Source organism: Poecile atricapillus, chromosome 3 (assembly GCF_030490865.1).
Source record: "Poecile atricapillus isolate bPoeAtr1 chromosome 3, bPoeAtr1.hap1, whole genome shotgun sequence".
In the NCBI taxonomy this organism is placed as follows: domain Eukaryota; kingdom Metazoa; phylum Chordata; class Aves; order Passeriformes; family Paridae; genus Poecile; species Poecile atricapillus.
Genome location: NC_081251.1, coordinates 428283 through 454330, shown reverse-complemented (window position 1 = coordinate 454330; position 26048 = coordinate 428283). Strand labels below are relative to the sequence as shown.

General features: G+C 63.6%; 5 protein-coding genes and 1 non-coding gene across 16 annotated transcripts; 4 read left to right on the top strand and 2 right to left on the bottom strand.

Moving 5' to 3' along the window:
- Positions 1–1658: 1658 nt before the first annotated feature.
- On the top strand, positions 1659–1822 carry LOC131578359 (U1 spliceosomal RNA). The gene has a single exon (XR_009277452.1). It is a non-coding gene; the product is annotated as a U1 spliceosomal RNA (small nuclear RNA).
- A 753-nt stretch (positions 1823–2575) lies between these two features.
- Positions 2576–6978, bottom strand: EIF2B4 (eukaryotic translation initiation factor 2B subunit delta). 2 transcript variants are annotated; one of them, XM_058834884.1, is made up of 13 exons: positions 6867–6978; positions 6720–6763; positions 6505–6643; positions 6125–6337; positions 5843–5925; positions 5554–5645; positions 5085–5199; positions 4712–4788; positions 4421–4523; positions 4105–4232; positions 3287–3467; positions 3029–3209; positions 2576–2817 (listed from the first exon to the last, which is right to left on the bottom strand). In XM_058834884.1, exons 1-13 carry the CDS (start codon positions 6880–6882, stop codon positions 2618–2620), a joined length of 1572 nt encoding a protein of 523 aa, XP_058690867.1. In that variant the 5' UTR covers positions 6883–6978; the 3' UTR covers positions 2576–2617. The 2 variants fall into 2 exon arrangements, with proteins under 2 accessions (XP_058690867.1, XP_058690868.1); XM_058834885.1 differs by having other exon boundaries at positions 6125–6334.
- A 137-nt stretch (positions 6979–7115) lies between these two features.
- On the top strand, positions 7116–13606 carry SNX17 (sorting nexin 17). The gene is made up of 15 exons (XM_058834873.1): positions 7116–7338; positions 9001–9075; positions 9264–9381; positions 9697–9761; positions 9846–9956; positions 10313–10403; positions 10556–10643; positions 10964–11033; positions 11150–11242; positions 11388–11591; positions 11931–12053; positions 12176–12253; positions 12434–12508; positions 12792–12833; positions 12922–13606. Exons 1-15 carry the CDS (start codon positions 7276–7278, stop codon positions 13039–13041), a joined length of 1416 nt encoding a protein of 471 aa, XP_058690856.1. The 5' UTR covers positions 7116–7275; the 3' UTR covers positions 13042–13606.
- A 103-nt stretch (positions 13607–13709) lies between these two features.
- On the bottom strand, positions 13710–19738 carry ZNF513 (zinc finger protein 513). 5 transcript variants are annotated; one of them, XM_058834888.1, is made up of 3 exons: positions 19482–19738; positions 15009–15602; positions 13710–14823 (listed from the first exon to the last, which is right to left on the bottom strand). In XM_058834888.1, exons 1-3 carry the CDS (start codon positions 19555–19557, stop codon positions 14072–14074), a joined length of 1422 nt encoding a protein of 473 aa, XP_058690871.1. In that variant the 5' UTR covers positions 19558–19738; the 3' UTR covers positions 13710–14071. The 5 variants fall into 5 exon arrangements, with proteins under 5 accessions (XP_058690871.1, XP_058690872.1, XP_058690869.1 ...); XM_058834889.1 differs by lacking the exon at positions 19482–19738 and adding an exon at positions 17659–17797; XM_058834886.1 differs by lacking the exon at positions 19482–19738 and adding an exon at positions 17488–17796.
- Positions 18034–23538, top strand: LOC131577251 (E3 ubiquitin-protein ligase RNF19B-like). Of its 6 annotated transcripts, none has more exons than XM_058834879.1 (11): positions 18034–18234; positions 18843–18935; positions 19837–19895; positions 20044–20439; positions 20839–21014; positions 21291–21441; positions 21779–21941; positions 22379–22493; positions 22615–22749; positions 22841–23033; positions 23138–23538. In XM_058834879.1, exons 3-11 carry the CDS (start codon positions 19864–19866, stop codon positions 23328–23330), a joined length of 1554 nt encoding a protein of 517 aa, XP_058690862.1. In that variant the 5' UTR covers positions 18034–18234; positions 18843–18935; positions 19837–19863; the 3' UTR covers positions 23331–23538. The 6 variants fall into 6 exon arrangements, with proteins under 6 accessions (XP_058690862.1, XP_058690863.1, XP_058690861.1 ...); XM_058834880.1 differs by having other exon boundaries at positions 19759–19895; XM_058834878.1 differs by having other exon boundaries at positions 18035–18234; positions 19837–20439; positions 23153–23538.
- On the top strand, positions 23411–25989 carry LOC131577039 (uncharacterized). Its single transcript, XM_058834346.1, is given in 4 exon segments — positions 23411–23438; positions 24096–24751; positions 24753–24788; positions 24791–25989. Coding segments are annotated over 4 exon segments (867 nt in total). The 3' UTR covers positions 24938–25989.
- The last annotated feature ends 59 nt before the right edge of the window (positions 25990–26048 follow it).

Genomic DNA, 26048 nt, shown 5'->3' with positions numbered 1-26048 from the left:
ATGTACCCCTTTACAGATGTTACATGTTAAAATTGAGGTACAGGATGGAGTTTGGAAGATCAGTGATGTCCCAAGAGAAAAATGGCCTTGAAATGGACAAAATTAGAGTGACTTTAGGCATTGGGTTTAAAATGAGTAAATATCAGACTAATTAGTAACTCACATAACACAACACTTAGTACACACACACAAACCTGTGAGGTTTTCCAAAGGACAATGAGGAAGAGGAGAAGCCTTCCCCAAAAGACCCCAAAAGAAGACTGGAGACCCCCTAACAACAAGTGAGGCATGTGCTGTGAGGAAAAGTGACAGAAAGTCAGAAAAATGGGAAATAGGAGGACACTGACGGGAGACATGAATGAATATGTATAAGCACACAGTGTATGAGTTTAGCTGGGAGTGCTTTGTTTTGTACGTGAGGCAGGGTGGGGAACCCCCTCCGTACCCCGGTCGGTTTTGTACGTGAGGTGGGGTGAGAAGCCCTCCCCATACCCTGGTGGGTTTGGCTTATGCTTTAATCATACTTAATTATTAGCAGATTATATATATAAATTGTAATTTTCTGCTAAATTATATTCTTTTACTAAACTGTATTCTTTTACACCAAATTACTATTCAATTTACTAAATTGTATTCTTTTTAATTAAACTGCCATTAACCCAAGGCACCTAGTTGCCAAAATTTTAATTTCATTTATAACAAGCCGACCCAGCCTGGAAGCAAAGTGGAACGTGAGAGCCTGGAAGCGGGGCTTGGATGAGCAGACAGGGTCACAGGAGCAATCCTGGGTGCATGAGGGGATGGGGAGAGGAGAGGAGGTGGGAGGGCTGTGAATGGGGTTTGTCGGTCGTTGCGCTGCCCATCCCCAGGCGGGCACGGAGGGACAATGGGAGACCCGGGCTGCAGTGACGAGGGACCCTGAACTCCCGGGCTCCAGGGACCCGTGTGCCGCCTCTCCCGCGGGGGGCACAAGGCGATGCGAGCCGCCCCGAGCGGCAGCGATGCGGGACCGGGCAGCCCCACCGGGACACACCGCGGGCCGCGCCGGCCCCACGGCTCAGGGCCAGCAGACGGAGCGAGCCGGGCCGGCAGCGCTCGGCGGGACCGCACAAAGCAGGGACGAGACCTGGGAAGGAGAGGCAGCCCCGGAGCCGCCCGGGTGAAGCTCCAGTCCCGGCAGGGGCGGGAAGGAGGGGCCGGACGGGCGGGGAGGTGAGAGCGGAGCTCCGGTCACGGCGGGAGGAGCGTCCGGGTCCGGCAATGGCGATGCCCCACCGGGGAGCGGGGTTATGCAAATCAGAGCGGGGCAGGGAGCGGCGCGGGGCGGTTTGTGGGCGGGGCTATGCAAATCAGAGCGGGGCAGGGAGCGGCGCGGGGCGGTTTGTGGGCGGGGTTATGCAAATCAGAGCGGGGCAGGGAGCGGTGCGGGGCGGTTTGTGGGCGGGGTTATGCAAATCAGAGCGGCGCGCGCGGCATGCCGGGACACGGCCCGCACAAAGCCCGCGCTGTCCTCGCGCGTCCGCGGGCGCTGCGCGGGCCGGGCCGTGCGGGCCGGGCCGCAGCGCGGGGCCGGTTGGGTGCGGGGCCGGGCTCGGGGTGGGCGTGTGTTGGGGAGGCGTGGGGCGGGCAGGGTGGGTGGGCGCTGGGCGGGGTTGGGCATACTTACCTGGCAGGGGAGACACCATGATCAGGCAGGTGGTTTTCCCAGGGCGAGGCTCATCCCTTGCACTCCGGGTGTGCTGACCCCTGCGATTTCCCCAAATGCGGGAAACTCGACTGCATAATTTGTGGTAGTGGGGGACTGCGTTCGCGCTCTCCCCTGATCAAAGCGGTTAAAAATAGATCAAAACCTTGGCGTTCACTCAGAAGAGCGAGGAGAAGCTTCCCTCTCCCTGCTCCTCGTCCCGTAGAGGCTCCGCAGCTTTCAAGGTTCATTTCTGGACTGCAGCTGTCCGGTATCAGTTCGATTCCGAGTGCGGCTGTCCGGTACCGGTTCCTTCGCACCTCCCGCACGGCCCGGTCCCTCTGCGCGGGCTGTGTCCCGTCATGCCGCGCGGCGCGCTAATTTGCATGGCCCCGCTCCGCGAGGCACGCGCTGATCGGCGAGGCCCCGCCCCCGCCGGTCCGGTCCGGGAGCCGCCGGTCCGGGAGCCGCCGGTCCGGGAGCCGCCGGTCCGGGAGCCGCCGGTCCGGGAGCTGCCCGCCGGTCCGGGAGCTGCCCGCCGGTCCCGCTTCCCTCATCGCCCCGAGCACCGCCCCCCCGCCGCCAGGGGAAGGGCCCTCTCCGGGGCTGGTGCCAGCGGCCAGGGCCAGAGGGACCCAGGCTCTCCCACACCAGCCCAGCTCGGGGTCTGCTGGAAGCATAGTGTCACCAAAGCTCGAGGAGGGTAAAGCAGGGGCCATCACCACAGTGCCATCATTCCCCCAGACGAGGGGCTTGGGGACAGGGAAGACCCGTCTGTGCTGCTGCGTGGAGTGGGAAGAAGGGCCCAAGGAAGGTGCAGAGCTGTGCCAGTGGTGACATGGGTGACACGGATGCCAGGGCTCTGCCACACCACAGATGGCACACACAGAGTACTGGGGGCCTGGTTTATTAGTGTCCATGCAGCTGCCCCGACTACTGATCCACATTCTTAACACGCAGGACCACAGGCACTGAGGTGCAGGGGATCATGCCCAAGTCTGTGATGACCAAATCCACCAGGTCTGGGGGTGTCACGTCATAGACCAGGTTAAGAAGGCGCAGGGACTTGTTCTCTGCCCAGCCCCCAAGCTGGGCCTGGCCCTTCCGGAGCACAATCAGGTCATCAGGGTCATCTGCAGAAAGTGGAGAAGCCATCAGGAGCAGGGGGAGGGACAGCACTGCTCCATCCTGCCCCTGAAGCAGCACACACCACCAGGTGCCCCTGCCTGCAAATGACGGCCTCTTGCCCAGAAGAGGAATAGCAGGGCAGAGCAGCCTGTCATAGTCCACAGCAGGCACTGGGAGAGAAGCTCCCAGGTGGGAGGAAAGGGACAAAAGCCATACCCAGCTCGTTGGAGACAAAAGAATCTGTCTGCACCCGCTCACAGAACTTGTAGGTCTCGCAGCAGACCAGGACTGGCACGTTGTAGGCCTTGGAGACCAGCGCGATCTGCGAGGTCCCCACCCGGGACATGACAGAGCCATTGGCCAGGAGCGCGTGGGCTCCCAGCAGCACTTTGGACACCTGCCAGTGAAGCACAGGGGTCTGTCAGCAGCTCTGATCACACCGCAGCCTCCCTCGCCCTTGGCACAGCCCCTCACCTCAGGCAACACGTAGGAGATGGCGTTGATCATCACGTAGGTGCAGTGGATGCCCTTGCGTACCAGGCGGCGCAGCGTCTCCCGGCCCTCCAGGCGCGGCCGGCTGTCCACCACGATCACGCGGAACGCGCGGCCCTTCTTGGCGTGGGCGTCACACAGCGTCCGGTTCACCAGCGAGGAGCTGATGGGCACTGCTCAGGAGCTGCCCCTCCTACCAGACCAGGCTCCCACCTGGCCATGATATCCACCCTCGTCCTCAAGACTGCTGCCCCTTCCAGAACCCTCCTGCCATGATGGCTCCCAGGGCCCATCTCCCTGTCTCTGCACAAGGAAGCTCCCCTGGGAAAGGTGATGTCTCAGCCCTCCCTGGAAGCAGCACTGACCTCCCTGTCTGTGACCAGCACAAGGGACTCTGCCACTCCACACCCTCTCCCAGCTTCCCCCTCACAAGACTCTAGGCCTGCCTTGGCCTCCTGCCCCTGCTCCTTCCTCTGCCCTGCATACACAGCATACCTTACTACAGCAATCTGTTGCTCTTTTCCCCACCTCTATTTCTTGGGATGCCAACTTCTGTATTTTTGCTTCCTGACATTTGACTTTGTTGCAGTTTGTTTAAACTCCAGTGAACAACTCTGCTGTTCTGTAAGTGCCCTGGGTGGAGGGAGCTGTAGCTCTGGGGTTTCTGGAATCCAACTGCAGACATATCAGGTAGGACTGACAGTGCTGAGCCCTGTGCAGGACCATCACAGCCTCACCTCCCACACTGTTCCGCTCCCTCCTCCTACCCGCCAGACTGGCTGCCTGTGCTTCTTGCTCACCATCCATACACCAGTATCACGTCATGGTCATTGATCTTCTCAAAGGCAGACCTTGAGATGGCCTCAGCTGCCAGGACAATCTTCTCTCGCAGGTATTTGTCAATCAGGTCCTGGAGCTTCTCCTTTGCCTGGGGAGAGGCACACATCACATACAGACCTCTAACCCTAACCCTTGCTCTCTGCAACTCCCTGACTGGAGCCAGGTGGGGATCAGGTTCTTCCCCCTAGTAACAAGCTTTCAGTTCCACTGTAGCACTGTTCTGAGTCTGCAACCCATCCCTGCTCAGCTCCATCACCCAGGGCCTGGGGTACTCACCTCATCCTCTCTCAGGGTGTCAGGCAGGCATGATATCTCCTTCTTGAGGAACTTGATGGCATTGCCCATGCTGGCCGAGAGTGGCCGACACTGATTCAAGAAACTGCAGAAGAAATGGGCTTAGCTCCAAAGCAGCCTGGAGGACCAAGACAGGGAGAGGGAGGGTGGGCAGGAAGGCAGAAGCCTAGGAAAGTCAGACAAAGTCTGGGTGGACACCAACCCAGAGATGTGAACAATGGACCACACGCTGTGGAGCTTTGGTCCCTCTGCTCTGATGTTGGGAGCCCTCACCTGATGTGCGGCTTCAGCTTGGCCACCAAGTCCCGCGACAGCTCCTCGTTGGGGGGAGTGGAGTAATCCCGGATCAGCTGAGACAAGTAGAAACGGAGTACAATCTCAGGGCATGGCATGCAAGCACCCTGCCTGATGGGCTGCAGTTGAGGTACATGTCCTGCCCAGCCTGACACACTGCTTGGAGGAGCAAAGGGTGCTCCAGGGACTCTAAACAGGCAGTGGCAGTGCCAGAAAAGGACCCTGCTGTGGCACGACCCAAAGGAAGAGGCTGATGATGACTGACCACGCATACAGCCTCAGCAGTCAGGGTACAGGAACACACACCTGCACGCAGCACAATGCCCCTGCTGCCAGACAGCTGCTCAGGTACCTGTTTGAAGACCTCGAGCAGCGCAATGCAGCGGGCGTTGGAGCCGTTGATGATGCCCTGGGAGTACTGGAGGCCGAGGCGCACCACTGCTGGGTGGATCACCGTGGAGGGGATGCTGCAGGGACCAGTGGGAGGGAGCTGTCAGCACATCTGCAGCCCAAAACACTCAAGCCATTTATGAGCCCCAGCCCAACAACCCAAGGGACAGCCCAGGAAGGGGCTGGCGGTAACCTGAGGAGCCAGGCTCACGCCACAGCCCCTTCTCCTGTGACCTTGCACTTCCCTCCAGCAAAGATTTTGGGCTGCCCCTACTGCCACTCCCCAAAGCAAGCAAAACGTCCCCCACCATTTCATCAGGTGTATCCCACATGCAGGACTATGAGACCTCTTCTCCAAAGCCATTCTGCAGCCAGGCCAGCCAAAGCAGAGCCCAGCATTGCCAGACACATGGGCTGGGAAGGCCTTGTACCTCATCTGCTGTGTCAGTGGCTTCTTCCGGCTGTACTGGTGGAGGTGGGAGAACAGGTTGACCTTGGTGCCATAGTCCTGCCTCAGAGGAACCTGCAGCCGAGTTTTGTGATGGCTCACCCACTGCTCTACTTATTCCAGGGCCACCAGTCATACCCAGAACTTGCCCAGGGCATGCAAAGTTCCCCTCTGCCTTCAGAGAGCAGGCTCTGGTCCCACCATGTGTCCCCCAGGCCTCCTGCAGGACAGCTGCCTGAGGTGTGCATCCTGTCACCCACTCCTCCTCCTACCTGCTGCCGTTCCAGCTTCTTGGCCAATTTCCTCTGGGCAGCGGGGTCATCCACCTGCACGTGCTCTGGCAGCCGCTTCACCACTGCAAGGACAGCTGGGATGAGGCCAAGCTGCTTTGGTGCACCCCCAAATTCAGGGAAGGCAGGGAAGCACCCAGAGACAGACAGAACTCAGCCCACGGCTGAGCTCATGATCCCACGGGCATCCTCCACCGGCACCCACACCAGACCCTCCTGTCCCATTCCCCCACCCTCTGCACCCTGTGCTGGTGACAGCCTTACTGCTTTGGGGCTCAGTCGGGCTCTGCCGGGGCTTGCCCGTCGTGGCTGCCTGGCTCAGCTCTGCCTTCCTGGCCTGCTTCTGGGCCCGCTCAGCCTCCTGCTTAGCCCGGCGCTCTGCTCGCAGCTCTGCCTTGCTCTTGCCCCCCGTGGGTTTCTCGCCGTCACCGGGGCCATCAGCCGTGGCGGGGGCGGGTGTGGGCTGAGCAGCTGCTGCTGGGGAGGAAGGGGGAATCCGTGGCCGGTGTCGCCGGGAGATGCAGTGCAAGGGACATCCCGCGGCAGGGAGAGCCCCCGGTGCCTTGGCAGGGGCTCCGGGCCTCCGGCAGCACGGGGCTCTCCCCACTGCAGTCTCGGGGCTCCGCGGGGCCGGCGGCGCTCACCTCGAGGCTGCCCCGGCTCGGGGGGCGCACCCAGCTCCGCGGGCTCGGCCGACGACCCCTTCTCGCTCCTCTTCTTCTTCTTCTGCTGCTTCTTCTCCTTCCGCAGCTGCAGCTTCTCCTCCCGGGAGAGCTCCGGGACCTGTGAGCGCACACCGTGAGGCGGCCCCGACCCCGGTCCCCAGCCCCGGCCTCACACCAGCCCCGGCCCCACTCACCTGCGGCCCCGCTGGCACTGGCGCAGCTCCCTCGGGGTTCCTGCCTAGAATGACGGGAGCGTGAGCGGGGCCGGGTCCTGTCCCGGGCCCGGGGTCCCGTCCCCTCCCGGGGTCCCGTCCCCTCCCGGGGTCCCGTCCCGCACTCACCCTCCTGCTCCGCCATGGCGCCCGCGCGCCGCCTCCAGCGCCCCCTGCCGGCCGGGCGGCCCCGCGTGACGCGATGACGTCACTCCCGCCGCGGGGCCGGTCCGTTCCCGGGGCTCCCCCCCCCCGGCCCCGCCTCCCCGGTTCCGTCCCAGCCCGGGCGCTCGCTGCCCTCAGCCCCGGCGCGGCGGGGCCCTCAGGGCGGGGCGGGGTGTGCGGGGCGGGAAGGGCAGGGCGTCCCCGGAGCGGGCGGAGCGGGGTGAATCGGGGCGGGCGAAGAGCGACGGCCCCGGGCGGGGCGGAGCGGGGCGGCCCTGGGGCGGGCGGTGCTGCCGGCCGCGCCATCGCGGGGAGTGCTGGCCCGAGATGGCGGCGGCGGGAGGCGGGTAGCGGGGGCGCGCTCGGCCCGGCCATGCACTTCTCCATTCCCGAGACCGAGACCCGCGCCGGGGACGGCGGCGCCCCCGCCTACGTGGTGAGCGGGGCCGAGGGAGCGGAGCCGCCCCGCGGAGCCGAGTGGGTGGCGCGGCTCCGCGGCCCGGGCGCGGCGCGGTCCCGGTGGGGCCGTGCGGGTCCGCAGTCCCGGTACGGTGGCGGGTCGGGAGCAGGACCGGGACCGGGGCCGGGCGAGGCGGGCAGGTCCCGGCCCATCGCCGTCCCCGTCCGGCGCCCTGAGCCTGTGTCAGGGCCGGGCAGGGATTGGGCCCCGCCGCCCCCGCACCTCCGGATCGGGCGAGAGCGGTCCCTGGAAGCGGCCCGGGGATGTCCGGACCTTGCCCTGCCCGGGCGGGGTGGGCAGCCCGCAGGGGCCCCCGTCCGGTCTCATCCCCAGCTCCGGCTCATCCTGGCCCGCCCGTCCGTCCCTCTGTCCCGTTTCCTGTTTTGCTCCCCGGGCCGGGAGCGCCTCCGGAGCGGAGCCGGGGCTCGCTGCCGCCGCTGCCGAGCGGCGCTGGCTGAGTGCGCAGAGCCCTCTCCCGGGGCCCGCAGCGGCGGGCAGAGCCCCCAAGCTGGACGGAGGGTCCGGATCGTCGCTCTCGGGGTGAGGGGTGGGCAGCCCGGGGCTTCACGACCCTGCGGAGACCCCCACGCCTGCTCCCTGTGCCGAAATTCCCAGATCTCTGGGTGATCCTCCTCGGGAGCCTGAGTCGGGGCACGTTCACGGTGGTGGAGCAGTGATGGACAGACCTGGCGATGCCCAGGAGGTGCAGTTGCTCAAGGGCCAAAGGAGCAGGCGGCCATCGAGGCATTTCGCCCTGTGACCCCCCTGCACTTTGCTCTCTGCTGTTGCAGAGGCTCCTCAGGCCTGGGGGAGACTTTGGGGAGAGCCCTTGGGCAGCGCAGGGGCTGGGCAGGAGCTGTGAACTCACAGAGCGCCCTGATTTGGGCATGTGTGGGTGCTGCCTGTACCACTGCTGTCCCTCCTGGCTCCTCCACAGCAGCCCTGAGCCACTGGGCTGCTGCCGTTGTGTTGGGAGTGCCAGTGTGAGCTCCAGCCTGGGTGGGCTGGGACCTCTGCTGAGCCTTGGGCAGTCCCAGCACTCAGGAGCAGGAGGGCACCAGGGGAATCCATGGGCTGCCATGGCTGGCTGGAGGCTCACGTCCATCCTGTCACCCTCCCACACACTACTGTGGGCATGGCAGGAGCTGAGGGGACAGTGCTGTCCCTTGCAAGGACTTTCTCTGCAGCGAGGTGCCGGGAGCTGGGCCATGGAGTTGCTGGGCCCTGTATGTTCTGCAGTCGTAGCTGTGCTCTGCCTGTGCCGTCAGCAGGAGCTGAGCCAGAGCAGAGCGGGTATAGCCAGGGACCAGCTCCTTGTGAGCTCCTGGGAGTGGGGAGGGGTGTCCTTGTCTGTTGACAGGGGGACACCTGTGTCTGCAGGGCTGCAGCGTGGCTCTGTACTCCCCATGGCTGGGCAGCCACAGGGTTAGACCTTCCTGGAGTACAGTGGGCACATCTCTTGGATATGCTCATACTTCCTGAGTGATTTTGACCATCTGCCCTTCAGCAGGGTCCTCAGGAGTATTTATTGCCTTTTCCTGGGTACTCCCTGGCAGCCTGTGTGCCCCAAGCTGGGCAGGTCCTGGGACTCCTCCGTCTGGCAGGTGCTGGGATCTGACGGGCATCCTTTCCCTGCAGGCCTACAACATCCACGTGAACGGGGTGCTGCACTGCCGGGTGCGCTACAGCCAGCTCCTGGGCCTGCACGAGCAGGTAGGGAGGGCGCTGGGAGCCGCCGTGCCTGTCCTGGTCTGTGACATTCCAGCTGGGTTCCTGCATGCTGCTGGACTCCCTTGTGGATAAGGGATGCTAACAAGCTCTCTGCTCCCCTTGTGAGGGTGGGGGATCAGGGCAGGCACCATCTCTCTGGAGGCTCTTGCAGCACTCTGTTCTTATCCTAGCTGAGGAAGGAGTATGGCACCAATGTGGTCCCAGCCTTTCCCCCAAAGAAGATCTTCACGCTCACCCCAGCGGAGGTAGAGCAGCGACGGGAGCAGCTGGAGAAGTACATGCAGGCTGGTAAGCTGGGCCTGCCCCAGCCCGGTTGTGCAGGGCATGGAGCATGGCCCATGGTTTCCTCCCTGCACTGCTCCATTCACAGTGGCGCATCTTGCAGCTCCCGGTGTAGCACTGGCATTCCGTGGGCTTGTCCCCTGGCTGCCAGCTCCCGTCCCAGCCCCTGCCCTGCACTGGCAGAGCGGGGATGTGCAGGGGGGTCCCTGGTTGCCCAGCACACAGTCTGAGGGCAAACAGGGGCTGCAGAAGGGCCAGGCACTGGTGTGGGTCCCTGTCCCTTCCCATGGGACTCCTGACTCCTCGTGCCCCTTCCTGCAGTGCGGCAGGACCCAATGCTGGGAGGCAGCGAGACCTTCAACAGCTTCCTGCGCAAGGCACAGCAGGTGAGGGGGCAGAGCTGTGGGGAGGGTCTGGGGCTCTCAGTCTGTGGCAAGGAGCTGGGGTGCCAGTCCTGTTTCTCTCTCCAGGAGACGCAGCAGATCCCCACAGAGGAGGTGGTGCTAGAAGTGCTGCTTTCTAATGGGCAGAAGGTCAAGGTCACCATCCTTACGTCAGACCAGACAGAGGATGTCCTTGAGGTGCCAGAGCTCTCCTTCCAGCCCCTCCTGCTGTGTTCTGTGGTTTCCCACACGTGTGGGGCTCCCTCAGCCTGGTAGTCCCCCCTGCCCTCCTCTGCCATCTGCCCACCCTGGAGCAGGGTTGACTTGGTGGAGCTGAAAGCTGGGAGCTGAAATGGGTGTGCTGATGGGTGTGTCTGGGTCCAGATTGATGTTTGGGGTCCCCTGGCTGTTTTCTGGTTGCAGCAAGCCCCAGACCTGGCCACAGGGCAGCAGAGGTGCTTCCTTCTTGCTGTTGGGAGGCCCCAGAATGTGCATGAGCTGGGTCTTGCCACTGTGTTGGGACTATATGGGAACTATCCTTCTCTTTCTTCCAGGCTGTGGCCTCCAAGCTGGATCTGCCAGATGACCTGGTTGGCTACTTCAGCCTCTTTCTAGTGAGACAGACCAAGGATGGAGCTTTCTCCTGTGAGTAGAGCCCATTGCTCTGGAGTGAGGGCTGTGTGCTTGGACCCTACCCTGGGTGGGGGGCCCAGCTGTTTTCCTTGGGGCACCCTGATGGTGGGGGCCTAGGGGCTCCTGCTGCCCAGAGCTGCTGCTGAGCCGGCGTTTCCCCGCAGTTGTGCGAAAGCTGCAGGAGTTTGAGCTGCCGTACGTGTCAGTCACCAGCCTGCACAACCCTGAGTTCCAGATCATCCTGCGCAAGAGGTGAGCGTGGGGCAGCAGTGGGGTGGTGCCCAGGGCTCCCTCTCACAGAGAGACCCTCCCCTCCTGCCATTGCTGCCCACAGATGCTTTGGCCCCCAGGAACACACCTGAGCATCCTTGACCATGACACTGGAGCATGGGCTGCCCTGCTGTGCTCAGCCCATTTCTGCCTTCCCGTGGCAGCTGGTTTAGATGGGGAGCAGGGCACAGTGACTGTTGGTTAGGGGGAGCTGGCCAGCGAGCCAGCCCACAGGAGGCTGATTTTCTCTTCATTGCTGTTAGGAGGTGGGGAGTTGGCTAATCCATGTGGCTCCCTTGCAGCTACTGGGACTCGGCCTATGATGATGATGTGATGGAGCATCGTGTGGGGTTGAACTTGCTGTATGCACAGGTGAGGGTTGGTGTGGCACAGCCAGGTGAGGAGGGACGCTGCACCCCTTGGCCACAGCTGTGCAGGGCCTTGGGTAGCTCTGCTCCTGGGTGCTCATCAACCTCTGCTCTTTGTAGACGGTGTCAGACATTGAACATGGATGGATCCTTGTCAACAAGGAGCAGCACCGGCAGCTGAAGTCCCTGCAAGAAAAGGTCTCCAAGAAGGAGGTAGGAGAGGGTAGAATGCCATGACTGGGGCAGTTCTGGCACTGCACTAGCCCCTCTCCATGTGACATGTGGTAGTGGGGTGGTCACCTGTTGGTGGCCTGGGCAGGCGGCTGGCGGTGCTGAGCATCCCTGGCTCTGCCTGCAGTTCATCCGCCTGGCGCAGACCCTGAAGTACTACGGCTATCTCAAGTTCGACCCCTGCGTCACCGACTTCCCTGAGAAGGGCTGCCATGTCGTCGTCAGTGCCGGCAACAACGAGCTCAACTTCCAGGTGCGGCTGCCGAATGAGCAGATCAAAGAGGGCAGCTTCAAGGTCACGCGCATGCGGTGCTGGCGGGTCACATCCTCGGTGAGTGATGCTTGGAGAGCAGGGAAGGGTCTGTCAGGGCTGGAGAGACCTGTCTGTGCCAGGCTGGGCTGGTACCTCTTCCTGGGAAAGGTGTGGGCTCTGACGCCAGCTTCTGGCCCAGCAGGCCTGGAGAGGGTCTGAATCATGTCTTGGGGATGAGGGGATCATTGGTTTGAGGACATTTGAGGGGACCTGACAGTGGCAGAAGACTGGTGGGCACTGTGCAGGTGTCCCACACTTGGCTTGGTGCTGCCCTCGACCTGCACTGGAGCCTGGGCAGCTGCTACTTCTCCCCTGGAGGCTCTCAGCCTTGGTGTGTGTGTGTGTCCATCCTTGCAGGTGCCGATGAGCAACGGCCCTTCGGGGAGCAGTCCAGGGAAGTCTGAGGTGAAGCTGGAGTTGGCTTTTGAGTACCTGATGAGCAAGGACCGGCTGCAGTGGGTCACCATCACCAGCCCACAGGTAGAGCTGCCTGTGTGGTGGGCTGGTGGTGGCTGTGAGGGGCCAAGGGCTTTGTTTGGCCCTGCATGGGGTGTGGGAAGGCTGTGGGGTGCAGACAGCCCCATGACACTTCTCCCTTTCAGGCCATCATGCTGAGCATCTGTTTGCAGTCCATGGTAGATGAGCTGATGGTGAAAAAGTCTGGAGGCAGCATCCGCAAGGTGAGGGTTGAGGCCAGATGATGGCTCTGGGGTGTATCCCAGCCTGGCCCTGTGACTCCCTGGGGTCTGGGCTGGCTGCTGAGTGCTCCCCTCACGGTGGGGCCAGCATCCCCAGGGCCAGTTACAAGACCCAGAGCTGATGCTGGGGACCCTGTGGCTAAGCTGAGCTCCTCCCTGCAGATGTTTCGGCGGCGGGTGAATGGGGCTCTGCGGCGCTCTGACAGCCAGCAAGCTGTGAAGTCACCCCCGCTGCTGGTGAGTGGGACCCTGCAGCCCCTGGAAGGGGACATGTGCAATCACAGGCTCTGTTGTGTTGTGTACCAGAACTCACTGCCCCCAGAGGAGCCACTGTCCCCTTGTCTGGGGCAAGCCCAGAGGACAGCAGGGCTGCGGTGCCCTGCTTCCAGAGCCCTGGGAAGGGAAGGAGGTCCTGGACCAGCTCAGTGAGCCAGACTCCCTGAGGACGGAGGAGGGTGGGTAGGAGAGGGGCATGTTGTGTTCCATGATCCTGAGCTGCCCAACTGTGCTGTCCTCACAGGACTCACCCGACGCCTCCTGGGAGCCCATGGCCAAACTCTCGGTGAGTTGTGTGCGGGTGCACCAGAGACCTCGGGCTACGTGGGATGGGGAGCTAGGGGTGTCCTCGCTAACATCTCTCTTCTCCACAGAGCAAGCTCACTTCTGTCAGCCTGCGTGGGATCAGCCACTCCAGCTCTGCAAACGATGTGGGTGCTAACGACTTCCACGGCAATTATGCCTTTGAGGGCATTGGCGATGAGGATCTGTAGTGCCCCCTATCCCAGGACAGCCCCGGCCTGAGCAAGGGCCTTCGCTGAGGAATGTATGACCTGCAGCCAGGTTGCAATCAACGTGCCTCTCACCTGCTACATCCACCTTTCCCTGCTCCCCGGGGCTGGGAGCTCACCCCCAACCCACCATTGCCTTCGAGGTGGGGGCAGCTGAACTCCTCCCGCTGCTGGCTCCAGCTGGGAGAGGGCTTGTTTGACCTGAACGGTTTGCCCGGGCAGAGCCCTGGAGCTGCAGTGCGAGGCCTGGCCCAGCACGGGGGCAGAGCTGCTCCTGTCCCAGCTGGGAAGGCCTGGCCCAGCCTTGGGGCAGACCCAGGCAGGCTCCATTAATGCCAAATTAGCGTTTAGGTTTCTGCTCCAAGACAGAGTGCAGTAAGCTGTCTCAGGGGGCTCCACGCAGAGTCCCCTCTAACCCGCTCATAGACGCCAGCGTAATCTAGGCTTGTAACCACGTATCTCCTGCTGCTCAGCCCGACAGAGCATTAATGGACAGTAACTGATGTTTACACACTGCAACAATGATTAAAATGGATCCTGATTGGTACCAGGCTGTCTGTTGGGGGGTGGCTGCTGTCCCTCCCCTCTCTGTGGCAGCTCTGGGCTGTCCTCCTCTGCAGCAGAACAAGGCCCCCAGGGTGAAGAGCAGATAACAAAACTGACTGTTTAATGCTTTTATACACAATATAAATTACACCGACCAGCACGGCAGCAGCCATGGAACCAGTCCTGTTCCCCACTCCCCTCTTTTCCCCAAACCCCAGCAGAGGAAGGCTCTGGCAGGAAGAAACGGGCAGGTGGGGTGGCAGTGCTGCCGCACAGGCAAGGGTCAGAGCCGCTGGCTGTGACTTCACCCTGCCCAGACGGGACAGGGCTGCTGGAGGCCCCAGTGCGCCTGTGGGCCTGGTGTAAGGCAGCCCTAAGCCCCCGTGGAGTTGCCTGCCTGTCCTCCCTCCCCCAGAGAGGGCAGGCACCGAGGCACCCCAGGCCCACTGCCAGGCTAAGTGCTGTCTCAGGGCAGGGCCGTGCCCACGGCTGGAGGGGCCAGGAGGGCTTTGGCATTGCGTGGGTTCACCCAGCTCTCGGCTGTGTGGCCGTGGATCTTCTGGTGGCGCTTGTAGTTGTCCCAGTGACCAGTGGTGTAGGAGCAGTCCCGGCACTGGAAGGGCTTCTCGCCCGTATGCCGCAGCATGTGCCGCTTCAGGTTCATGCTCTGGTTGCAGCTGTAGCTGCAGAGGCTGCACTGGAAGGGCTTGTCGCCTGAGTGGATGCGCCCGTGGCGCTTGAGGTTGGCCAGGTTGCCGCAGGCATAGTCGCAGAGCTGGCACTTGTAGGGCTTCTCGCCTGTGTGCACGCGCTGGTGCCGCTTCAGGTTGTCCAGGTGGGCGGAGGCGTAAGGACAGAGCGGGCAGGCAAAGGGCTTCTCCCCGCTGTGCGTCTTCATGTGCCGCGCCAAGTGGTTGGGGTAGTGGGTGACGAAGGGGCAGAGGCTGCAGGCAAAGCCCTTGTCCCCAGTGCCCTTTCGGGGGCTGGCGCCCGGCTCTGTGCCCAGCACCGCCAGGCTGCAGCGCCCGCAGACCTGCTCGGCCAGGCCCTCGTCCTGCGCGAACCCGTCGTCCAGCACCAGCCCGCACATGCGGCAGGTGAAGGGGAAGAGCAGCTCGGGCAGCGCGGCCGCCTCCTCGCCCCGCAGCCGTGCGCAGCCGGGCAGGAAGGGGCCGCTGCCGCTGCCCACATGCAGGCTCAGCTCTGGCAGCAGTGGCTCTGCGGGACAAAGAGATGGGGTTGTGAGCTGGGCGGCACAGCGCCAGTGAGGATTGGCTCTATGACAAGCCACAGTGCCCCGCTGAGACTGGCACTAACAGCGCTTTGGATCAATGGTGTGATTTGTGCCCTGCCCCAGCCCCAAAATCGGCTCTCCCCACATCCCCACACCCTCCCACCATTACCTGGGTCCTTGTCCCGCCGGTGCGGCCCCTCGCCCTCGGGCAGGCGGTGGCTGAGCATGTGCCGCTTCAGGTTGCGGCTCTGGTTGCAGCGATAGTCACAGGCAGCACACTGGAAGGGCTTGTCCTGGCTGTGGACTCGCTCGTGGCGTTTGAGGTTGCCCAGGCTGCTGCAGGCGAAGCTGCAGCACGTGCAGCGGTACGGCTTCTCCCCGGTGTGCGTGCGCAGGTGCCGGGTCAGGTTCACCAGCTGGGCAGAGGCGTAGGCACACTGCGGGCAGGCGAAAGGCTTCTCCCCATTGTGTGTCTTCATGTGGCGCTTGAGGTGGCTGGAGTAGTGGGAGGCGAAGGGGCAGAGCTGGCAGGAGTAGACGATGCGCTGGCTGCGGCCGCCCTCGGCGCCGGCGCACTGCAGGCAGCTCTGGCCCAGGCTGGCAGCCAGCTGCAGCCCGCACTGGCGGCAGGGCAGGGCGGCGGGGCTGGGCTCACCCCCCTCCTCGGGGTCACTCTCCACGCTCAGCTGCTGGTACCCAGAGGAGCAGTCGTCGTCGCTCAGGGCGTACGCTGGAATAGCGATCTTCCCCACGAGTGTGTCTGCTGAGAACACCGTGGGCACGGGGCGGTGTCAGCCTGGCTGGCCTAGGCACAGCCCCTCTGCCTACGCCCCCAGCCCCAGATGGGCACCCACCCCGTGGCACCCAGTAGGAGCCCACCACGCTGTGCACTGCAGTGAGGAGCCCCACGGCCATGGCCCGCCCCACCACCCTGCTTAGGGCCTGTTCTGGGTGTCTCGAGAAACCCTGACACTTGTGCATGGCTGGCCAAGACCCTGGCACCAGGAAGGGTGAGAGGACGGGGAGATCCATTGCCCACAGGCACTCCTGAGCCTGGTGGCTGGAAGGTGGTGGGCACAGCCTGGCCCAGGCTACAGAAATGGGTGCCCATAAGGCTGCTCTGTGCTCCTCTCACTGTGCCACTGCCCCAGCCCCGGGGCAGCTGGTTGCACTTACATGGCTGGCACCATGGAGCTCCTACACCAGCCCCTTCTATCCTGCAGGAAACATTCCCCAGCCCCACACAGTGCCACTGTCTGGTGGCTGCAGGGGCAAGGCTGTGCCAGGCTCTCAAACAGAACTTCTCAGTTGGGCACAGACACATCCTTCTGCATCCCCTGTGCTCCACGTGTGCCCCCAGGCTGGTGCTTGGGGCTGGAGGGGCAGCTCACCACCACCAGCTGTGAGCCACGCCTTGCTGGCCCTGTGCTGTGCCTGGGCAGCAGCCCTGGGGTCTGTCAGACCCAGCAGCTGCCCCTCATCCTGGGAATCACCCTCCACTGTCCCCCTGCTGCTGCCACCTGGGCTGGGTCCAGCTCCCAGAAGCCAGCAGGTACAGAGATGAGGCTGACCCATGCTGTGGGATGGGACGACCCCTCCAGCTTCCCAGCCTCTTCCACGAGCACTGCCAGAAACGCAGTCACCAGAAAAGGGCATCCCACCAAGGCCTGGTTATTATGGAGGAACACTACCCTGCCTCGAGCCCTCTGCCGAGGGACTCCCTTTCTCCTCAGCTCAGCCCCACCCGCACCAAGGGACCCACCTGTCCCCTCAGCCCAGTCCCACACTGAGGGAACCCCCTGTCCCCTCAGCCCAGTCCCACACTGAGGGAATTCTCTGTCCCCTCAGCCCAGCAGTGCCACATTGTCCCCAGAGTACCGTCCCCTAAATGGCCACGTCAGTGCCTGTCTGTCCTGACTGCTTCAGTGGGCTGAGATCCTTGTCCTGCTCCCTGGCTGGGGCTGAACGGGACTACAACTATTCCTGTTTGTCACCAAATCCTTGGCAGGTTCCTTGGGCTACTAAGGAGCTGTCCCAGGGCAGGAAAGCAGAGCCCTCAGAGCATCCCCAGGTGCCAGGCACTGGGGTGAGCCTCAGCGCAGAGCAGGAGCTCATGGATGATGGAGATGTGGGGCCGGACAGTTCCTGCTGTCCTCTCTCGCCATTCTGCTCTCCCGCTGCTCCGTGCCTGGGGCGGGGAGTGACTCCCAGCAGTGCCCATGGAGCAGCGGCTGGACAGGCGCTGCCCGGTCGCACCGGGCCGGCCCCGGGGCTCGGAGGGCTCGGTACACCCCGCGGTGCCGAGGGGAGGGGGGGGACAGGGCCCCGGGCCCGGGCGGGCAGCGGAGCCGGCGGCTCTGGGATGAGCCCGGCGGCGGCTGCGAGGCGCGGCCCCCAACCCCCCGCGGGCACCCGGGGATCGGTGCCGAGGGTCAACACCGGGCGGGCAGGACCCACCCGGGGGCCCGGTCGGGGGCCGGGCCTCCCCCGTGAGAGGAAAATCGGCGGGAGCCCGCGGCGGGCGGGCCCGTGGCGGGGCGGGCCCAGCCGGATGCGCCGAGCGCGGGCCCGGTACGGCCCGGCCGGGCCGCGTCCCCGCCGGTAAAGCTGCCGGAGAGGGGCGGCGTCCCCGCGGGGGCCGCACGCACCTGGCGGTCCCTTCTCGGAGGCCGGGCCGCGGCCCAGCAGCAGGTCCCCGGGCAGCACCACCGCCGCTCTTGCCGTCTCCTCGGTGCCATCCTCGGCGTCCGCTGCAGCGCTCCGAGCGCCGCGGGTCCCCGCCGGGCCGCCGCCGCCCCCCGGGCCCGCCGCGCACTCACCCTTCACCGGCTGCGGGTGGCTCTGCTTCCGCCGGGGCATCGTGGCGGGCCCCGGCGCCGGCCCGGCCCCGCCGCCCGCCCGCCCGCGGCCCGCCAGCCGCCCCCACCAGCCCGGGGCGGCCACCGCCGCCCCGCCTCGACCGGACACTTCCGCTTCCGCTTCCCCCGGGCGCGCGGGGGCTGTGCCGGAAGCGGCCGCGCGACCCGGAAGCGGAGCCCGCGCGTGCGCAGAGGCACCGCGGCCCCCCGGCCCCGCCCGCCCCGGCACGAGCGGGCCCTGGCGCGGTGCCGGGCCGAGCTGTGGTGCCGGGCCGAGCTGCGGTGCCGGGCCGAGCTGCGGTGCCGGACCGAGCCGGGTCACGGCACAGGCGGGCAGGGCTCGGGGGCTCGGGCGGGGCTCGGGGCGGGGCGGGACAACAGCGGCTCCGCCCCTTCCGGCCGGCGGGAGGTGGCGGCACCGGCGGGACCGGGACCGGGGTCGCTCTCGGACGCTGACGGTCTCTGTTCCCGTTCAGGGGCGGCCGCGGCTCCTCCGGGTCCGGCCACGCCGAGAGCCGGCGCCGAGCGCAGGCCCCGGTGAGTCCCTTGCGCGGTCAGGCCGGGGACAGCCGGGGCCGCGGGTGTCCGGTCACACCGTGCCCCGGGCTTTGTCTGTCCGGTCACACCGTGCCCCGGGCTTTGTCTGTCCGGTCACACCGTGCCCCGGGCTTTGTCTGTCCGGTCACACCGTGCCCCGGCCGGCCCCCGAGGCGCTCGGTGCGGAGCAGCAGCCCAGCCGTGTCCCGGGCTTGTGCCCGATCCCCACCCGCATCGCTCCCTGCGCTCTCCCGGTGCCTCCGGTCCGTGGCTCGGATCCCTGCTGTCCCTCTGCAGGATCCCTGCTGTCCCTGCTGTCCCTCTGCAGGATCCCTGCTGTCCCTCTGCAGGATCCCTGCTGTCCCTGCTCTGCAGGATCCCTGCTGTCCCTGCTCTGCAGGATCCCTGCTGTCCCTGCTGTCCCTGCTCTGCAGGATCCCTGCTGTCCCTGCTCTGCAGGATCCCTGCTGTCCCTGCTGTCCCTGTTCTGCAGGATCCCTGCTGTCCCTGCTGTCCCTGCTCTGCAGGATCCCTGCTGTCCCTGCTCTGCAGGATCCCTGCTGTCCCTGCTGTCCCTGCTCTGCAGGATCTCTGCTGTCCCTCTGCAGGTCCACGGGCACTGGATGTGTCGGGCTGTGGCCGTCCCGGGGGAGCTGTGGCCGTGCTGTGCTGTGCTGCCAGCGATGATTCCCCGCTGACAGGTACAGCCCTGGCCATCTCTCGCTCTCCAACCACCACGTAAATCCTGTTTCTGCCCGGTTTCCCTGAGCTCTGTAGTTGCCCTCTCCCTGGGAAGCACTGCTGTGTCCCCCAGGGGGATGCAGAGACACCCAGTGCTTGGCCCAGCAGAGCAGGTACATTCGGACTCCTCAGCCTCACCCGAGTGTCGCTGGTGCCGGCCTCCTCTCCTGCCGGTGTTTCTGCCTCTGGCAGGGCTGGCACGGCCTCCTCTCCTGCCGGTGTTTCTGCCGCTGTCACGGCAGAGCTGTGGAGGCTGTGCCAGCCCTGTCACGGCAGAGCTGTGGAGGCTGTGCCAGCCCTGTCACGGCAGAGCTGTGGAGGCTGTGCCAGCCCTGTCACGGCAGAGCTGTGGAGGCTGCGGGCTGTAGCTGTTGAGGTGGAGAGGGCAGGGGGGCAGCTTTGGGGTGTAGAGAGGGAAGGACCGTGGGGAGGGAATGTGGTGTGGCCATGGATGTGTCAGCTCTAAGCAAGGAAAATGGACAGATTTACCCCACTGCTGGAATTACCTGGCTCCTGGTCGCTGAATGAACTGGGTCTTGGGTGCCTTGGCAATTGAACTCCAGTGAGAAGTGCTTTAGCCATGTCTCAGCCTGGGGAGGAGAGCCCTGAAGCCCCGGGGTGGGGATGGGTGTGAGTGTCACGCTGCTCTGTGCCTGGGCTGCTTGTCACGGTGTTGCCGCTGACTTCCCCACGCTGGGGATTTGGGAGTTCCGTGGTCCTGGACCTGTCATGCGGAGCTGAAGGAGACAGAATGGGGCAGAACAGGCTTGGGTCTGTTGGCAGGGTGCTGTTGGGCTTCTCTGGGTGCCGAGGGCCTGTTCCCAGGGCACGGGATCGCTCTCAGGAGCAGTTCCTCTGCAGGCTGAGCGGCATCGACTGCAGCTGGGGATGGTTCCGCTGTTACCCGTGGTGAGGCTCAGGTAGGAGCTGGGCCATGGAGGCTGCACCAGGGCCAGCACCTCCCCGCTGCCCTCCGTAGCCCAGCAGCCGTCGGTGGCTACCTTGGCGGGCCACCATGGAGCAGCCCACACGTGTGCCTGGGCCCCGCCGGCTTCTGGGCTGCTTCAGGCGGAAGCCACAGACCATCGAGGGGGAAACACCACCACAGCCGGAGCCAGAGCCAGAGGAACCCGAGGAGACACGCATCGTGCTGCCCCTGGGTGAGAGCCAGGCGCTGGAGGAGTGTCCCCTGTGCCTGCTGCCCCAGCCCCCCGAGGCCTTTCCCAGCCTGGCCTCCTGCTCCCACCGCTCGTGCTGGGCCTGCCTGGAGCGGTACCTGTGCCTCGCTGTGAGCGAGAGCCGCGTGCCCGTATCGTGCCCGCACTGCCCCGCTGCGCTCCAGCCCGCCGATGTCCACCGGCTCCTGCCCCAGCCCGCCCTTCGGGACAAGTACGAGGAGTTCCTGCTGCGACGGCTGCTGGTGGCTGATCCTGGCACCCGCTGGTGCCCCGCACCTGACTGCAGGTACCGCCGGCCCCAGGAATGCGGGGCTGGGCGTGGGCCCCCCTCCCACAACAGCAGTGTGTGCCTGTGTCCTGGGAGCCCTTCCCAGGCCAGGTTCCTCATCACCTTGTCCTTGGTTGGGCTGGGTGTGCCCAGGGAGGTGTGAAATGTCCTGGCCCGGCTGCAGAGCCTGTGCTGCTCTGTCTGACAGCGCTGGTGTCCTTGGCTGTGCTGGGTACTCCGTGAGCCCCAGGGCTGTGGATGCTGGGCAGGGTGGGATGTTGAGGGTGTATCCCGGCTCTCCTGAGTGGGGCTGTGGCTCCAGCTCCACACGGGACCGGGACTGCCGCAGCCTGGCTTGGCTGTGCTGGGGAGGGGGAACCCTGCCGCACCCCAGCTCCAGCCGCCTTCTCCCCACAGCTACGCTGTCTTTGCCCATGGCTGTGCTGAGTGTCCCCGCCTCACCTGTGGGCGTGAGGGCTGCGGCACCGAGTTCTGCTACCACTGCCGGCAACCCTGGCACCCTGACGGCCCCTGTGCACCAGCGGCCCCCAGCCTGGCCAGCCCCACAGCACAGCAGGAGGAGCTGGCCCATGGTGAGGCCCTGGCCCAGGGTGGGAGCAGCAGGGCTGGGGTTTGGCACAGTCGTGTGCTTCTGTGCCTTCTGCCTGTGAGGCTGCTGGAGCCAGGATCCAGAGTTCCCCCTGACTGCTTCTGCTGCAGTCTCATAGCCCCTGTGCCAGTTGGGCCGGGGTATGTGAGGGACCTTGGCTCCCCACATGATACCTGTGGGATGGGAAGAGCCTGGGACAGGCTGGGAGGGATGCGCACTGTTCTGTCCTGCTCCCCCATCCCTTCTTATCTCCCCCCAGCTGAGGCTGAGGACATCAAGGTCTGTCCTCGCTGCAGCGCCTTCATCATGAAGATCAACGATGGGAGCTGCAACCGCATGAACTGCACGGTCTGTGGGTGCCTCTTCTGCTGGCTCTGTCTGCGGGAGATCTCTGATATGCACTTTCTCAGGTCAGTGCGGGGCCGTGGGGCTTGGGGGCCCTGACAGGAGCTGGGGGGATCTGTGGGACTGCATTGGGTCAGGGCTGGGGGGCTGGGATGGGGGCAACCAGGCCCTGCCCCAGGTTTGGGGTTAGCTGAGGGGAGCAGGGTGGTCTGTGCTGCTGGGGCTGGCAGGGCTGGGGCTGGCTTTTGGCACCCTGTCAGAGGCAGCTGGAGCTCAGGGTTGGGGGAACCTGGCCACCTGCTCTCTGGTGGGCCCATGGATGTCTCCTGGCACGGAGCCAGGCTGTGCTGGTCTCTGCCTGCCCCTCACAGAAGCCATGTCTCAGCCCCTCTGTCCCCACAGCCCCTCTGGCTGCACCTTCTGGGGGAAGAGGCCATGGTCACGGACCCGGAGGATCATGTGGCAGCTGGGCATGGTGCTGGGAGCCCCCATGGTCATCTCTCTTGCTGCGGGTGTTGCTGTCCCTGTCATTACCATTGGGATCCCCATCTACATGGGTAGGAAGGTACTGGCAGGTGGTCCTGGAGTCCCTGTGGTCCTGCTCCCTGCTGAGCCTGGTAGCCCATGGCCCTTGGCTATGGAGGCAGACCCGCAGTGCTCCCTGCTGCCCACAGCACATCTCTGTGCCTCCTCTGACCACCCCCAGCACATGCCTGTGCCCACAGTCCCTCCTTGCTGGCACATTCTGCTGTGCCCCAGCAGCCCCTGCCAGCACAGGTGTGCTCAGCCTGGGGAGAGGGGTCAGGGTGGGCAAAAGGAGGAAAGGTTCTAGGGGGGCTTTCCAGGAACACCTGTGCTGTGGCAGCAGCAGTGGTGTGGCTAAGGAGGGGGAGGGGTGTTGGTGGCCATGGCTGGAGCTCTGCCAGGCTGGAAAGAGGCTGTGTCCCTGGGGCTGTGCCGAGGTCTTTGTAGAACATCTCACCTTTTTGTCTTGTCCTTGAGGTGCTGGGCCAGAGCCGGCGAAGCAGTCACTCCGGGTGCCAGCAGTGCCTCTCTGTCACCAGCAGTGTCCTCCTCTCTCTCTTTGTGTCCCCTATCATAACAGTTCTCACAGTGGGTGAGTGCTGAGGGCGCTGCCCGTGTTGGGGAGCGGGGCTGTGGCTGTGACGTGGCTGTGGGGGATGTCTGGGGCCAGAGGCACCACAGAGGCTGGGCAGTGACCACTTGACCGCCCACAGGTGTTGGCGTGCCCCTGGTGCTCACCTACGTGTACGGGACCGTGGTGCTGTCGCTGTGCCGGAGCCGCTGGGGCTGCAGGGGCAGCCGCGCGCCCGGAGACCTCGGCACGGTGGAGCTGGACAACCTGGCCAAACGTGAGTCCCACACAGCTGGCAGGGCCTGGCCTGTGCCCTCCCTGCTCCAGCCAGGAGCTGTCCGTGGGAACAGCGTGCTCTCTCTCCCCAGTGAATGAGCTGTGGTCAGTGCTGCCCAGCCCCAGAGCAGGTGAGGACGGAGCTCCAGACCCTGCTGCCTCCATCCCCAGCAGCAGCCGCAGCCCGCGCCCGGGGCCAGCGTGGCCGGAAGGGGACAGCCAGTCAGCCAGCACAGTGGCCCTTGCTGGGAGCATGCTGAGTGAGGGCCAGGACACCCCTGACAGGTAACAGGGTGGCTGTGCTGAGGGGGCTGGGGAGTGGCACATCCTTTCCAAACAGCCTCCCCTGCTCCTGCTCTGCTGGGCAGGGATGGTGATGTCCCCCTTAGGGCTGCTGCCCTCAGGCCAGTGTCTGTCTGCAGGGAAGGTGTTACCATCGAGGTGGAGGTGTCGGTTGAAGCAGTGCCACGTTCTGCCCGGCAGCAGAGCCTCAGCAGTGCCCTGTCTGGCCAGAGCCTCTCTGGGGACTCCCTGGGAGCCACCAGTGACAGGGGCAGCTCCGTGGGTGTCCCTGTGGAGTGATGGGGACTTGAGAAGGAGAGTCTGGATCCACACACAGGCCCTGTGCCCTCCTGTGGCAGAGCCAGTCCCCTTCTGCCAGCATGCCTAGCCCTGGGAGCTGGGTCCTGGGTGGGTGCCAACTGCACCCAGCACTGCCACACCCTGCGCTAGCCCTGTCTGCCCCTTTCCCAGAGGCACCACTAGGAAATAAAGCTGCTTTCTGAGGGTCCCTCTGTCTCCTGTGGCAAAACTCCCCTGACAGTGCAGCCCCATGGCAGCCCACGGGTGTGCACGACAGGCATCACATCCGCACCTGCGTGAGGAAGAGGCCACCAAGGCGATGCAGGGGTTGTTGTGGCTGCCCTGCCTGTACCAGCTGATCTGCTCTGAGAGCAGGCTGCAGAGCTGGGGGAGGGCAGCAGTCCCCCAATCTCTGGTGCTGATCCCCGCAGGGATCTGTCCTGCAGCAAGGCCAGTGTGGAGGGACCACAAGGGAGCACTATGGGCTGTCGTGGGAACCTCTTGCCAGATGGGTTGTGTAGTCTCAGGCACTGGGATCCTCACCACTCTTGACTCCACTGCAGCACCCGTTTTTTTCCCCATAGGAAAAAAAAAAGCTACTTCTGAATGTTTTGCTACTCAGAGTTGGGCAGTCACGGAATGAGTAAATGATTTGGGTTGGAAGGGAATTTAAAGCTCATTGTTGTCCCTTGCTGTGGGCAGAGATATTTTCCACTAGACGAGGTTGCTCCAGGCTTCATCCAACCTAGCCTTGAACACTTCCAGCTTCTCTGGGCAACCTGTGCCAGGGCCTCAACAGGAAAGAATTTCTTCACCATGTCCCATCTAATCCTACCCTCTGGCAGTGGGAAGCTATTTCCCCTTGTCCTATCCTGCCAGACCCTTGTCCAAAGTCCCTCCAGCTTTCTTTAGGCACTGTGACTCTAAGGTCTCCCTGGGTCTTTCTCTCCTCCAGACTGAACATCCCCAGCTGTCCCAGCCTGTCACCACAGGAGATGAGGTTTGTGAGCTGGCTCACCTGCACAACTTCTCCAGCTGCTCTGGGATTCCCATGTGATGGGGTTGTGCCTTTGGCAGTGCCTTGCGCTGCAGGTCTTCCATTTTCAAAGATGAACTCCACCCTTCTGGTCCTGGGCTGTTGTCTCAGCTTCCACAGTTCAGTCTGTCCCTCAGCAGCCCAGCTGCCCCTCCTGGTACCTTTGACCCCCTTTCCTGGCAGCCTCAAGCTTCAGCTCCCCACCCTGTCTGGTGGCTCTGCAGTGAGTTATTCAGTCCTGAACTGCTTTCTGGTGTCTGGAGTGTCCAGGCTGGGCTCCTGCAGCCCTGTGCGAGTCTGGTGCTTCAGAGCCTCAAAGGACACAGTGCTGCAGCTGGATTTGCTGCTGAGGCTGTTCCTATGCTTGGGAACTCTGGATGAGCTGGTGTGTTCCCTTAGAACAGGGGTGTCTGAGGAGACTTTTTTCCTTTGCAGAAGTGGGTTTGTTCTCAGTGCAACTTCCACTTGCTGCCAGGTGGGTTTATCTCAGGATCATTCTGGGAAGGGGCTGCTCAGTACCTCACACTGCCTCTGTGCTGGCAGTGTCCTGGGCAGGGTTACTCCAGATTGAATAACAGAGTGAAGAGGCACGGGGACAAGCAGTCCTAAAGTGTTAGTTATTTCTGCAGTCCCTGAGAGCCGGAGCTGAGGCAGCTTTGCTTGGTGTCATTAAAACCAGTTTGTCTCAATTGCCATATGCTGTCATCCCATTCCTGCTGCCAGGCTTCCATCTAGAGGGTTTGGTTTTAAATTTTCTTCCTGGTCATTAAGGTTTGTGATGCAGTCTCCAGTCCCTGTGGAGTCCCAAAATAGCTCTGATTTGTGGTCACCTCACATTAGTGACCGGGATTGAGCAGTGACTGGGTTTAGACCATTTTCTGTGTTTTGATGTTTTATCATGCTGATTTTTACTCAAAATGCTCTGTGGTGGGTCCTGTGCCACAGCAAAGGCCCTCAGAGCTGCAGCTGTTTGGGGAACAGATGCAGGGGTTCTGCTGTGGCTGCCTGACAGGTTCAGTGTTGGCAGCTCACCAGGAACAGAGCAGAGCACAGGATCCTGGAGGCTGTGCAGGGAGAGGCCCTGCTCAGCTCTGAGAGCCAGTGGCAGCTCTGGCCCGGCTGTCACAGGGGCCCCAGGATGTCACAGGATGGTCAGACAGGAGTACCTGAGGACCAGGGGGGCAGTGGGAGACACCCCCACCCCAGCAGCAGCAACAGGGACTGCTGCCCACAGGGGAAGGAGGGACTGGGGGAAAGAACAAGTGTGGGAAATGGGCATAAAAGGGGCCAATTGTGTATAAAAAGAAATAATGGATCACCACAGAGTGCTCTTCTTTTCCAGTGTTTTGCTGGTGCATGGGCTCTTCCTGCTACACAGGGAGAGCTCACCTGTATAGCCCACCCTTCCATCAGTGTTCTACAACCCATGGACATCGCTCCTGCTGGAGCACCCACGGGTATTGACAGCCCTTGGGCCAAGCTGGGAGGAGCCCTGGAGCGTGGCATCAGGAAGGAGCTGCCTCTTGACCCACCTTGATAGAAGGTGCAGCTTTATGGGTGCTAGAGGCAGGTGAGCTCAGGCACATAACTGGTACCCCCATCCCTTGAGTAGAGAGAGACTTTCTCCAAAGGCTCAAGTTTACTGTGAGACTCCTCAGAAGAGCTGTCCTGGGGAAACTGGG